General features: G+C 39.0%; 1 protein-coding gene across 1 annotated transcript in view; it reads left to right on the top strand.

Moving 5' to 3' along the window:
* Positions 1 to 277: 277 nt before the first annotated feature.
* Positions 278 to 15,336, top strand: part of LOC134744283 (serine/threonine-protein kinase/endoribonuclease IRE1) — a 45,952-nt gene continuing 30,893 nt past the window's right edge. Inside the window, exons 1-2 of the mRNA XM_063678036.1 lie at positions 278 to 504; positions 628 to 745. Of these exons, the coding sequence (XP_063534106.1) occupies positions 427 to 504; positions 628 to 745 (196 nt within the window). The 5' untranslated portion in view covers positions 278 to 426. The remainder of the gene's footprint in view (positions 505 to 627; positions 746 to 15,336) is intronic.

Below are 15,336 nucleotides of genomic sequence, written 5' to 3'. Positions count from 1 at the left end.
AATTTCGCGCCTTTTCTACTGCCAAGATTTGCTTGACCAATTATAGTTTGGCCCAAAATAGACAGAATTATAGGGTCTTTGTCTTAAGCTAGTACTAGCACCCAAAAGAAAGGGAAAAGTATTATTTTCCTGGTTGTTACTGACTAACAAGTTGTGTTTGCTAGACTATAAATCGCATAAAGTCCAATCATGTGCATGAGGACTAACTCGTCGAAAAATCATTCGTTCACTTACAGTTCATTCGTTCACTTTACGACGTTTGCTGTCATACTGTCAATGTCAAAAGTACATAATTTCCGTCGAACTTGTGGCCAAAACATGTACATGAAAAATATTTTCTTTTGTATTAGAATTGTTTCATTGTTTTTGTCTAAAATAATGTGATTTAATATTTGTGTTTACTAAGGTGTATTGAAATAGAAAAAGATGAAGAGCTTGTTGTTTATAACACTGTTTGTGTTCGGGTCTTACGGCCTCGGATCTATAGTGGACAAGGAATCGAAGGTTCGTGAGAGTTGCCAAGTGCATCGCATTGATTACTTGCCTTTTCTTGAGGCATTTAGTAATTACATGCCTCTGAAATAGCTATATTCTGAATGCTAGTGTGTGATTTGTGTTGTTTTGCAGGAGAGCACTGAGTTGTCGCGAGCGCGGGATGACCGGCCCCTGTTGTTCGCTACGTTAGGAGGCGGCATGGTGGCCGTGGAGCCCCACTCTGGAAATATTATTTGGAAACTCAAAGATGGTATGGCTAAAACTAGAAAAAGAATACACTTCTTTAGTTGGAATTGCATGGTTTTTTTCATCATGTTTTATGCTATAAAACATATTTATGGAATTCCAACTACAGAATGTTCATTATCTAACAATTAATAAAAATGCATTATCTAACAAGTAATAGGAAATTCAAAACAAGTGGCAATAAATTAAAACATGCCCGAAGGGAGTCACAAATACTAAATTATATCTTTCAGCAATTGCAGGAAATATGAGTTGGTTTATTTACTTAAACATTGTTGCAATCAGTACTCTTATGTCACAGCATTAAGAGCTGTTTTACAATGAATATTATTAGTTACTACTTATTTACTATAATTCAATCATGTTTTTCATTGTAACTAGTTGATTAAAAAGGAGCGTGGTATCTGTGTAATTAATGAAACTGATATAATTTGTAGTAAATTCTAGAATAGTAGATTAAAACATTGATCAAAACATCAGACAAACAAAATAGTAGCTTCCAATGTCATGCTAGGCACACCTGGGTTAACAATGTTTTTGTTTTAGCATCTGTTTGTTGATTAACAATTAGTTGTATTAATATTTGAATTTTATTCCAAGTATTCCAACACTTGACTCAGGTAGTTTTCAATGTTAATTATGTGACATGATGCAAAAATAAACATGTTATGCAAGCTTGTTTTTAATTCCTAGATAGCAACAATTCGTTCAGATTAAATAAATGTATACACTTGTCTCCTTGTTTGCCTTCTATTGCATGCATTTAGCAATGGGTTGTGCTTAGAAAACTTGTCTGTCTTTTCATTGACAGGGTGTTTGATTGTTTGCATTTGTTCACACCATTGAATAGGAATTTCCTCGTCAAAGTCCTCTAACAACACAACTATATTGAATTCCCTGATTTTTCGAGGGACTACAGTCTTGGGTTTTTCATAAAAGAAATGTGCCTATAGGTTTTTCATATGTATGAGATTCCCATGTACCCAGCGTTATCCCTTCAAAGCTAAAAAATTGCTGAGTTAACGAGTTCAAGCCTCAATGACGCTCGATTGATTGTCCTAATGATTCTGGTTAGGGAAAAAATGCAAAAAGAGAGTCAAAAGTTATGTTAATTCTAATTTAAATAGTGAATTAAGATAACATTTACTGTTTCTTTGCCACCATAATTAAAAACAAAAATCATTTTGGAGAAAATCAATTGTTATCATAAAGAAACCCCACACATGGTAATAAAACTAATAACCAACAAAACACATAACAAAATATTAGTTCATTTATAATTACTGTTAGATAACAAGTTATCATTATCACTAATCACTAACACAGCAAAAACCAGAACAAGTCCTTCCGATAACCTAACCCTAGAACCTTCTGATATCTTTGATGTTAATCTGTTTACAAACATTGTTTAATAAGAGTCCCAAAATGTTGTTTAGTAGCCCTTTTCCATTTTTATACCACATAAATTTAATAACTAAATATACATATTAAAACTACATACACAGACTTTAATAAACATGTACAGTTGACATCTAAGATATTATGATACATTTTTCGGGTTCTGTACCCAAAGGGTAAAAACGGGACCCTATTACTAAGACTCCCCTGTCCGTCTGTCCGTCCATCCATCTGTCTGTCCGTCTGTCAGCAGGCTGTATCTCATGAACCGTGATTACTAGACAGTCGAAATTTTCACAGATGATGTACTTCTGCTGCCGCTATAACAACAAGTATTAAAAACAGAATAAAATAAATATCTAAGTGGGGCTTCCATACAACAAACGTGATTTTTTTGCCGTTTTTTGCGTAATGGCCCTTCGTGCGCGAGTACGACTCTCACTTGGCCGGTTTTTTACACCTTACTCCTTTGTAACAGGCCGAAAAATTTAAACATATTTTTGAATTCCTGTAGCAAATTTAGAATTAATAAAATATGTTATCTTTTTCCTGCAATATAACAAACACTAAACTTCAATTAACAAAATACTACAGTCTTGAAAAAGCTAATAGGAAGGAAGAAATTATATTTTACAGTACATATGGTGCTACTTTTCTGCACTAGTGCGTAAATTAGCACATTTCGTAACTATGTCAAAAATTTAAACTGCCATATGTACTGTAAAACGTTGTACGATACACGTGCGAATAGGTAATTAGCAACTCGTGTCGATTTAAAACACTCCCTTCTGTTCTGTTTTAATTTATCGCCACTCGTTTCGAATTTCCTCTTTTTCGCACTTGTATCGTAAATAACTATTTTAATACAGTTGCTCAAAAAGTGCTACTTAACGTAGCTGTTTAGCGTGCGGAAAGTTGGTATTCGCGAACTAGTGCTTTATACTTTTAAATTTTTTTTAAATTTATACTTTCCAATGTATAAGTTTCCAAAGGCAACATTCGATATTGTTTTTATTCCTTTCTTGTTATTTTTCTTATTTTTCGCAACTGTATTAAAAAACGTCGTTCGATATACGTGCGGAAATGTCATTCTTCACTCGTCCAGAGTCTCGGTACATATCTAGGTACTCGTGAAGTAATGACATACTTTCCGCACTAGCATCGAAATGTACTATTTTGCATGCTGTCTTTTTAATAAATTTATAAGTGGGAAAATTACTGCCTTGGGTGAGACTTGAACTCACGGCCTCTGGATCTCCGGATCTAGAGGCCGTGAGTTCAAGTCTCACCCAAGGCAGTAATTTCTTTACTTTTAAATTTATTCTAAGCTTAATAGCATCGTTCGCAGACGTTTCTGCTTGTTGAAAATTAAATGTTAAAATAACTCTAACTTAATTCTACCGATGTAACCAATCTAGGTTAAACCAAACGACGATTACCGTTTTTATCCGAGATTAGCCAGAAAATTGGTGCGCAATGGCGTTTGTGCATGAACGGGCATATCTTTAGTACATATCTTTACTTTTGAAATCTTTGGGTAGAACTAGATGCATATCTAAATACGTTAGTTTGCTTGTGTCGCATAACTACTAAGCCAATTTCGATGAATGAAGTGTAATTGATTCGTTTTTTAACCGACTTCAATTTCATAGAAGGAGGAGGTTCTGTATTCGGTTGTGGCTATTTTTTTTTTTTTTTATGTATGTTCACCGATTATTCCGAGACCCGTGGTCCGATTTGAGTAATTCTTTTTTTGTTCGAAAGGAGCTACTTCCAAGTTGGTCCCATATTAATCTGGTTCATACAGTGGTACTACGTAAACGAAATTAATAACTAGCTTAAATCTAAAATAGGCCCTTGAGGCATTGTACCAAGAATGCTGGCGGCATTTCCCCGCTGTATCGCAATGCTGATACGTTGTGCGAGAAAGCCGCCAGCTCTTCGGTCACCAGTTACGTCAACCAGACGCTTCGCGATTTCTGCAAACAACTTATGCGCGCTGGGACCCCATGGACCTAGAGTTTCAACTCCAAATGGAACGAAATGATACTCTCTACCGAGGCTCTTATATTTATTACGTTTTAAAATTTCGGCGCTTTCCGCCGCTCCGCCCGCTTTTACATTAGTCCGTTGGAGGTGGGACGGTGCCAGTGTGTCTACGCAGGTAGCATCCCACACCAACATCCGTCCCAAGCTCCAAGGAACCAAGGACATCCCATCGGGCCTCTTGCCATCATCTCTGATAATGCCAGTCGGCTCAAGAAGAGCGGGTACATTGATGGTGGCAAGAGACCGACGGATTATGTCATTAAGCGACGCATGTCTTGAAAAACGGCCGGCACTTTTTTGACAAGATAATCCATGGTGTCCCAGTCGGTCCACGTCCGTGCCACAAGAGCATATGTGTGGCGTACACACCGAAACCCCGAGTCGCAAACCAGTCGCCAGTCTAAGGGAGGCCGGATCCAAGAAAGTACCAGTATTAGGCGAAGGATGGGCATGTAGCCAGTAACCCGCTTCCCGGGCTCCGACCGCCAAAAGCCTCGCGCGGTCTGGACCTGTACAGTTGTTTAGGAGAATATTGTAAGTTAAATCACAGTAAACATTATCCCAACTCCTTTGTGAATTTGGGTTGTCTGGAAATTGTTTTCCCGGGCAAGCAATTTTAAAAGCATTTTTGGCGTCCTCAAAGCCCGCAATCTCACAGTTTGTGGGCAAAGCCCTTAAAATATTTCCTATGAGACCAGACGTGCTATGAGTGGACGCCAAAAAGGCTGGGGAAGCCACACTGGAAATTTTGCGAATTCCTAAACCTCCAAACCGAATAGGGAGGGACGCTTGAGACCAGGAAGGCTCACTTAGCTGAATGTTTAGAATAGTCTCTAAACTAATTTTGATCAAATCATCTAAAGGCGACAATAAATTTTGATGTTTCCAAAAAGGACAGCAGCGGAGCACATATGTAAATTTAGGGACAAAAAGACAAAATTTAAGAATCACAAGAGCATAATGAGGGCTAATTTCGAGTAAGCGATTCGTGTGACTTTTGAATTTAGTTATAGAGTTAGAAATATAACCGGGAAAAGATTCTTCGAATATAGGAGATCCCAGGAGGCAAAGAGAATACTTGTCATGCTCGTGAAGTTGACCACCCCATTTCGTTTGCCCGCAAATGGCATATCTATATCGTTAGTTCATCGTTAGTTCACGTTTGTTCAGTAGGTAAAATCGTTAGGACCCGATTCCAAAATCGATTTTTTTAAAAAATAAAAGGGGGTGGCTGTCTTCACGCTAGCCACCCCAAACCACTTTTTGTTAGTTTTTTTGGTCTAGATAGCAAGATATTCGTTAGTTCATGATTGTTCAGGCATTGGAATCGTTAGGACCCGATTCCTTCATTTTTTTTTTTTTTTTAAAGTGGGGTGGCTGTCTTCACGCTAACCACCCCACCCAGAAATCAGTCAAACTAACCATGTGAATCCATCGGGCGACGTTAGTTCACGTTTGTTCAGGCATTAAAATCGTTAGGATCTCAATTGATTTGCTATAAAAAAATAAAATCAAAAAATTCATATTGGCCGGCCGAGATAGTTCAGCAGGGGGGGCGTAACAAGCAATCGACACAGATACTAACGATTCTATGCCCTAAATAAGCATCTATAGACGATATATAACCGATACAGTACGGTAACTTGCGGGTATTCAGAACAGATTAAAAGATTTTCGTGGTTTTATATTTTTTTTATTCTATGGTGGTGGCTGTCTTCACGCTAGCCACCCCAAACCACTTTTTGTTAGTTTTTTTGGTCTAGATAGCAAGATATTCGTTAGTTCATGATTGTTCAGGCATTGGAATCGTTAGGACCCGATTCCTTCATTTTTTTTTTTTTAAGTGGGGTGGCTGTCTTCACGCTAACCACCCCACCCAGAAATCAGTCAAACTAACCATGTGAATCCATCGGGCGACGTTAGTTCACGTTTGTTCAGGCATTAAAATCGTTAGGATCTCAATAGATTTGCTATAAAAAAATAAAATCAAAAAATTCATATTGGCCGGCCGAGATAGTTCAGCAGGGGGGGCGTAACAAGCAATCGACACATACTAACGATTCTATGCCCTAAATAAGCATCTATAGACGATATACAACCGATACAGTACGGTAACTTGCGGGTATTCAAAACAGATTAAAAGATTTTCGTGGTTTTATATATTTTTTATTCTATGGTGGTGGCTGACTTCACGCTAGCCACCCCAAACCATTTATTGTTAGTTTTTTTGGTCTAGATAGCAAGATATTCATTAGTTCATGATTGTTCAAGCATTGAAATCGTTAGGACCCGATTCCTTCATTTTTTTTTAAAGTGGGGTGGCTGTCTTCACGCTAACCACCCCACCCCGAAATCAGTCAAACTAACTATGTGAATCCATCGGGCGACGTTAGTTCACGTTTGTTCAGACATTAAAATCGTTAGGATCTCAATAGATAAAAACATAAAATCGAAAAATTCATATTGGCCGGCCGAGATAGTTCAGTAGGGAGGGTGTAACAAGCAATCGACACAGATACTAACGATTCTAAGCCCTACATAAGCCCGATATAACACCGACACAGTACAGTAATTTGGCGGCATTAAATAAGGTTAGACGGGTAATAATAAAATGCAAAAACTTTAACTTATGCTCCTAAGTCGACGGCTGAAAAAAATACTCAGAATCGGGTCCTTACGATGCCACTTGCAGAATAACATGACCAAACCATGCTAATTCAAGATAGGTAGGTCATTTGCGGGCGATCAATGCAGATTTTGCGGAAAAAAATAAAACTTGAAAATTTGAATAACCCAACTTATGCTCCTAAGTCAACGGCTGAAAAAAATACTCAGAATCGGGTCCTTACGATGCCACTTGCAAAATAACATCAGCCGACCATGCTGATTCAAGATAGGTAGGTCATTTGCGGGCGATCAAAGCAGATTTTGCGGAAAAAAATAAAACTTGAAAATTTGAATAACCCAACTTATGCTCTTAAGTCGACGGCTGAAAAAAAAACTCAGAATCGGGTCCTTACGTTGCCACTTGCAGAATAACATGAGCAGATCATGCTGATTCAAGATAGGTAGGTCATTTGCGGGCGATCAATGCAGATTTTGCGGAAAAAAATTAAACTTAAATACTCGTATTTTAATAACCCAACTTATGCTCCTACGTAGACGGCTGAAAAAAATACTCAGAATCGGGTCCTTACGATGCCACTTGCAGAATAACATCAGCCGACCATGCTGATTCAAGATAGGTAGGTCATTTGCGGGCAATCAAAGCAGATTTTGCGGAAAAAGTAAAACTTTTAAATTTGAATAACCCAACTTATGCTCCTAAGTAGACGGCTGAAAAAAATACTCAGAATCGGGTCTTTACGATGCCACTTGCAGAATAACATCAGCCGACCATGCTGAATTAAGAAAGGTAGGTCATTTGCGGGCGATCAATGCAGATTTTGCGGAAAAAAATAAAACAAATACTCGTATTTGAATAACCCAACTTATGCTCCTAAGTCGACGGCTGAAAAAAATACTCAGAATCGGGTCCTTACGATGCCACTTGCAGAATAACATCAGCAGACCATGCTGATTCAAGATAGGTAGGTCATTTGCGGGCGATCAAAACACATTTTCCGGAAAAAAATAAAACTTGAAAATTTAAATAACCCAAATTAAGCTTTTAAGTCGACGGTTGAAAAAAATACTCAGAATCGGGTCCTTACGATGCCACTTGCAGAATAACATCAGCCGACCATACTGATTCAAGATAAGTAGGTCATTTGCGGGCAATCAAAGCAGATTTTGCGGAAAAAATAAAACTTGTAAATTTGAATAACCCAACTTATGCTCCTAAGTAGACGGCTGAAAAAAATACTCAGAATAGGGTCCTTACGATGCCACTTGCAGAATAATATCAGCCGACCATGCTGAATTAAGAAAGGTAGGTCATTTGCGGGCGATTAATGCAGATTTTGCGGAAAAAAATAAAACAAATACTCGTATTTGAATAACCCAACTTATGCTCCTAAGTCGACGGCTGAAAAAATACTCAGAATCGGGTCCTTACGATGCCACTTGCAGAATAACATCAGCAGACCATGCTGATTCAAGATAGGTAGGTCATTTGCGGGCGATCAAAACACATTTTCCGGAAAAAAATAAAACTTGAAAATTTAAATAACCCAACTTAAGCTTTTAAGTCGACGGTTGAAAAAAATACTCAGAATCGGGTCCTTACGATGCCACTTGCAGAATAACATCAGCCGACCATACTGATTCAAGATAGGTAGGTCATTTGCGGGCGCTCAAAGCAGATTTTGCGGAAAAAAATAAAACTTGAAAATTTGAATAACCCAACTTATGCTCCTAAGTAGACGGCTGAAAAAAATACTCAGAATAGGGTCCTTACGATGCCACTTGCAGAATAATATCAGCCGACCATGCTGAATTAAGAAAGGTAGGTCATTTGCGGGCGATCAATGCAGATTTTGCGGAAAAAAATAAAACAAATACTCGTATTTGAATAACCCAACTTATGCTCCTAAGTCGACGGCTGAAAAAATACTCAGAATCGGGTCCTTACGATGCCACTTGCAGAATAACATCAGCAGACCATGCTGATTCAAGATAGGTAGGTCATTTGCGGGCGATCAAAACACATTTTCCGGAAAAAAATAAAACTTGAAAATTTAAATAACCCAACTTAAGCTTTTAAGTCGACGGTTGAAAAAAATACTCAGAATCGGGTCCTTACGATGCCACTTGCAGAATAACATCAGCCGACCATACTGATTCAAGATAGGTAGGTCATTTGCGGGCGCTCAAAGCAGATTTTGCGGAAAAAAATAAAACTTGAAAATTTGAATAACCCAACTTATGCTCCTAAGTAGACGGCTGAAAAAAATTGGCTGGAGTTTATCGGTTTGAGTTACTGGAGGTTTCTTATGGAGGCTGATGGATGAGCTGTAGGGGTTGTTGTGGAGGCTCGTCGGGGACCACATGGTTCCCACCTCAGTACTCATCGGATGAGGTTGAGAAGAGTATACCTATGAGATGCGGGATGCACGATGAGTTCTCTTGTCGAGATTCAGTTGTGCCGTGCATCCACTGATACAAGCCACGGGACTTGGGGCCCTTCTAATCTCCCTGAGAGTGTTGAGGTTACATTCATAACAAGAGAATAGAGGTATGAGATTGAGAGCAGATGGAATTGTGCGCCCATCGAGTGTTGATTCCTGGTCAGTGCAATAGCTATTTTATACTGTGCTTTGTATACATAGAGATCCATGTAGCGAGGTTATCATTACATCCCCCTTGGAGTAAAACTCCGCTACAACTTTGCTGAAGGGTACAAGAAATGAATTTCAACGGCGACTAATTTTGTGTAGCCGGAACGAGGGGGCTCATTTCAAACAATTTATCAGTTAAATAATTTAAGTGTAACAAATTGATAGTAAAATAAAATTAATGTTAGATTTAACGATCATTTTTATTTTTAAGACCAAATGTTGGTTAGAGAAATTTTATCCTGAATAATAATACTATCGATTAGTATAATAAAATAGGGAGTGTTTGTTTTTTTTTATTTTAGTCGGTTCGAGTCCCGTGCGAGGCAAGCGAGTTTAAAAAAATCTTTGAATGCAGTTTTGTTTCTTTTTAAAAATAAAGGAATGTCTCCTTTAAGTAAAATGAGCCAGCTTAAGGATTTAAGGTAGTTTCCCTCCAGGGCCCGACTTATCTTTCCACGCTGTATAATGATTTCAAATAAAAAAATAAAAATAGCGTCAAATACATCATGCCCAGAGCCCAGTCCATCATCTGATTAAATGTATTGCTGCAGGCAACTTTGACTTATAAATAGTTTTCTTACGGAGTAGTTGTATTTTGTACTAAGCATGATATCTTAAGCTGCATTATCAGCAACTGACCAGCAAGATGATTATTATCAGTGCGCTTTTTTCTGGAAATTATTTTTCATGGTTGCCTCCACTGGGTATAGGTGAAAAAAAATCTGTTGTTACCACTGTTACCAATTTGGTGGTACCTAGTGGGAATAATCATTTGAAACCCCATCACTGATTGATCTTCCTATGCCACCAATCAAAAATTGTTAGTGACAAGAAAGGGCTGTTTCCGTTAAAACTTCTTTGTTCTTTACTATACTATGCCAAGTCTTGAAATAAACAGGTTGCAGGCGTCCATAGGCTACGGTGACTGCTTGCCATCAGGCGGGCCGTATGCTTGTTTGCCACCGACGTAGTATAAAAAAAATAACACCAAAACTTGTCACTACGCATTTTGTACTGATTATTATCAAAATATATTGAGACATTAAGTAGTATGATAGGCAATTTATAATAATTATTATAACATAACAAAAGTATATCCGACCCGGGTATGTCCTTAAACTACGTCCAAAAGAGAGGTATGGGCACTGTGAATAACATCTCGCTTTGTGTGGTAGGGCACAGGACAGCGGATGTCATTCCAGATCTAGAGCAGAGCCCAACTGGGGAGGTACCTCCACCTTACAGAAAACCGCAGCCAAATAACACTAGACCCTACTAATAGTGTTGTGTTCCTGCCGGTGAGTAAGGTTGCCAGAGCTCGAGGGAGAGGAGTGTTAGGGTCGGCAACGCGCATGTAACTCCTCTGGAGTTGCAGGCGTACATAGGCTATGGAGACTGCTTAACATCAGGCGGGCCGTATGCTTGTTTGCCACCGACGTAGTATAAAAAAAAGTCAATGTAATATCGCACATATTTGGCACTAGTTGTAGTTCATTTTGATCTTAAATTGTACATTGTATTTTTTAACCTATGTTGACAGTGTATATGATCAGTAAATTCAGTACCTATAAATAAATCTATATGTTTCGCTATATTTATAATTCTATATCCTCCTATTGTCAGTAGGCAGGAGGGTTGTTATCTTAAAGGTATGCTATCAGTGCCGGATAAACCAGTGATCAAATAAAGCAGTTGCTTGGGGCTTTATGTATAGAAGGCACCAACATTTCAGGGAATTGGAGAGAGGAGCAAACTGTGGTGCGCAGATGATTAGAACTTATCATCTTCCTCGCGTTATCCCGCCATTTTGCCACGGCTCATGGGAGCCTGGGGTCCGCTTGACAACTAATCCTAAAAATTGACGTAGGCACTAGTTTTTACGAAAGCGACTGCCATCTGACCTTCCAACCCAGAGGGGGAACTAGGCCTTGTTAGGATTAGTCCGGTTTCCTCCCGATGTGTTCCTTCAGCGAAAAGCGACTGGTAAATATCAAATGATATTTCGTACATAAGTTCTGAAAAACTCATTGGTACGAGCCGGGGTTTGAACCCGCGACCTCCGGATTGAAAGTGCAGATGATTAGGACTAAAGGCATAAAAAAATTAAATGTATTGAATGATAAATAAAGTGAAACAAAATAGGTAAATAACTAATTATGTTATATTGTCATAATTAGAATTTTTTTTTTAGTACTACAATAAAATTATAGAATAATAAACACTTGTCACTTTAAGTAAGTTAAATCTTGTCAGTAGAAAAAGGCGGCAAATTTTAAAAATGTAGGCGCAAATTGATATCGTACCAAAGAAAATTTGAATTTCGCGCCTTTTTCTACTGACAAGATTTGCTTGAACAACTATATGTTAAAATTGGAAATTGTACCAAAATATATATCGCTCTCTGTTTAGCACCTACATTATTATTATTATTACTATATACGAATGCACAGGCAGCTTAAAATAGCTGATACGTGCATATCAATGTCCTGCACTTGTGTTTTGTCCATTCGTAAAATGTTTGTAGAGTCTGTTTTTAAAGGAGTTCACTGAAGGCGCACTGATTACGGATTCGGGCAAACTGTTCCACACTTTCACTACACGGTTAGACAGGAAGTGTCGTCTTGGGTTGCTACTACTCTGCGTCCGTGCCAGCTTCAGAGAATGTCCTCTCAGTCTGTCATTCATATTCCGAGTGAAAATGTCACTTAACCCGGGTACGTTGTAGTGTCCTGTGAGTATTTTGTATGTTTCTATTAAGTCACCACGTTGCCTTCGCTGCTCCAAGGTTGTCACTGTTGTCAGGCCCAATTCCTTTAACCTATCTTCGTAAGATCGGTTGCGAAGAGATGGCGCCAATTTTGTTGCTCTTCTTTGGACTCTTTCAATAAGGTTGATGTCCTTTCGGAAATATGGATTCCAAATTTGGAACGCATATTCCAATAAGGATCTTACGTATGTTTTATAGAGTTTAATTAAAATATTCTTTTCCCCTCACTAGCTCGGAAAGTTGTCTTTTATCCTTTAAAACTAGCGGGGAAAAACGCATTTTATCCACTAGTGGGGAAAGTAATTTGACCTTGGATGGAGCGTGTTTAAGTAGCTTGACAGATAACAAAACGTAAAACGCTCATAATAATGATTCGTTTGATATTAATTATCATTAAACAAATGGTTTGAGAATCTAATAAAAAATACCAAATTTAGCTTTATTTAATGATTTTATGTCATAGACCTTAAAGTTCCCTAAGAAACGTTTGTTTTTTAATAATGATGTTAAATATAATTCTGAACGCACAAGTTGAGTCAATGCAATTTCAAAACGCATCATTGACATTTCATACGTCAGAATTTCAACATTGTCAACAAACTTTTTACTTACAAACTTCTCACGTAAAATACAGAATTTCCAGTTTTTTGTTATAATATCGTAAAAAAAATAGTGATTCCAGTGACGAAGATGATCTAACGCCTGTGGATGTTGTACTTTCCTCGCTATGGTGAGGGGAAAAGTTTTGTGTTACACACGGGTGCAAATGTATTTTACTTCTCGTGTGTTGAAACACTCGCGGGTAAAATACAACTTTGCACCCTTGTATAACAAATAACTATATCCATATAACGGAAAGCTTTCTTAATCATATATAAAACAGAGTTAGCCTTTTTAGTAAAACCCAAAATGTGTTCCTCCCAATGTTAAGTTATCAGCTATAACGACACCAAGATCTCGCTGGGAAGCAACACTGCAAATTGTGAGAGAAACGAAATATACAGACCGATACATCGCAATTCATCTGCAGATGCCTCGCGGAGCGAAGCCGCGAACGCGAGTGTGGTCGATTTCGCAGATCAGCGAACTCGACTCCACTCTCGCGTTCGCGGCTTCGCTCCGCGATTCGCCCACGAGTGTGGAGGGATCTTAAAAGATATCGGCAGATGCCGTATCTGTGATGGGCTTTATTTGTTACCCACCATAAACCATACTATGTGCACCATACTCCTACTGAAATATACATGTATCTTCAAGTATTTTTCAGTAGGTGTAGCAGAGAAAGCGTCTTCTAGTATAAGACTGTCCCGTTCGGTCCATTCCCCCCACCGCACATGTATAAAGCCCCCTCCACACACGAGTGGCTTAAGACTGTCTTGTACGAGCAAAGAGAATCCATGACTGATCCACTTATATACTAAGCCCCCTCCACACTCGTGCGGGAATCGGGGCGCGAAGCCGCGAGCGCGAGTGTGGAGTCTAGTTCGCTAATCAGCAACTTATAACCTTCTTATTTTCTTTTAAAGCCTGGCAACCCTTATTTGTGACCGGATTTTTGCAGGCAACCCTATACCATTGTATTCGTGAAGGTCGACCATATAAGCCGTATCTCCTACTAGTAGGACTTTCGGGATAAAATGTATCCTATGACACTCCCGTGATCAAGACGAATCTAACGATACCTCATACATCAAAATCCATCAAGCCGTTTAGGCTACAGGAGGCCACTAAGAAACAGGCATACATACATACATACATACATACTTACATACACTCGAAAAACATTACCCTCCTCCTTTGGCAGTCGGGTAAAAACCGAATGACGTCATCCCGAATACAGCTAGTGCCTACGTATATTTTATTTGACTCGCCGCACACGGACAGAATATTCGGTTTCCGTACGGAATGACAGGTGTGAACGGGACGTCGCTATACACATGCATAATGGCTTGCAACTGTCATTCCGTACGGAAACCGATCGAAAATTCCGTATGTTTGCCCTGAGGCCAGGATTACACTTGTAAGTTTTACTTACGTAAGTAGGGGCACAGCTATACTACAGAATGAGATATAAATATCGTTATCTCATTCTAGCAAATAGCTTTGTCCCTACTTACGTAAGTAAAACTTACAAGTGTAATCCTGGCCTAAGGCCCCATCACACGAGGGCTTTTTCAACGCGCGTTAAACAAACGCTTGAAATTGCCCGCACGCTAAATTCGATTTAACTACCAAGGCTTAAAGTTGAAATCCAACAACGCTTCATAAAACGCGCTACCGCTATCGTGTGAATAAATACACATGTTTCCATTAGTGTCATTCAAACGCTTTTTTAACGCGCGTTGAAAAAGCGCTCGTGAGTATGAGACCTAACGCAAATAATCGAATGTGTGCGCTATGGTTACAAAATTCCGAATCTGTATTCCCGATGAGGGCTAACGCGTATGAATTCGCCGCTAGGGGCGCTAGTGTGGATGGTAGTCTTCGCCAAGTTCGAAATGTCAAATGTCACTTGTCACTTCAATGACACCCGTTTTGACGACCGGTCTGGCCTAGTGGCTAGTGACCCTGCCTGTGAAGCCGATGGTCCTGGGTTCGAATCCCGGTAATGGCATTTATTTGTGTGATGAGCACAGATATTTGTTCCTGAGTCATAGGTGTTTTCTATGTATTTAAGTATTTATATATTATATATATCGTTGTCTGAGTACCCATAACACAAGCCTCCTTGGGCTTACCGTGGGACTTTAGTCAATCTGTGTAAGAATGTCCTATAATATTTATTTATGACTTACAGCTGTTCTTTAGTCTTTTGGACCACCATCAACAGAGGCGCCAACTGGTGAGCAAAAAAACGATAGCCCTCATTCGGATTCCTGATCAGGAAACCGAACGTCTGAGGCCAGCCTTACCGCAGACGTTTGGAATTTTCATTCGGTTTCCATACGGAATGACAGGTGGGAACGAGACGACGCTCTACAAATGCAAAGCGCTGTCTCGCTTGCACCTGTCATTCCATACGGAAACCGAATGACAGGTGGAAACAAATGCATAGTGCTGTCTCGCTTGTACATGTGATTCCGTACGGAAAATTTTGCGAAA

This window comes from Cydia strobilella, chromosome 9, assembly GCF_947568885.1.
Source record: "Cydia strobilella chromosome 9, ilCydStro3.1, whole genome shotgun sequence".
Lineage (NCBI taxonomy): Eukaryota > Metazoa > Arthropoda > Insecta > Lepidoptera > Tortricidae > Cydia > Cydia strobilella.
Note: the sequence above shows the minus strand (reverse complement) of the source record. Positions and strands in the feature narration are given on the sequence as shown.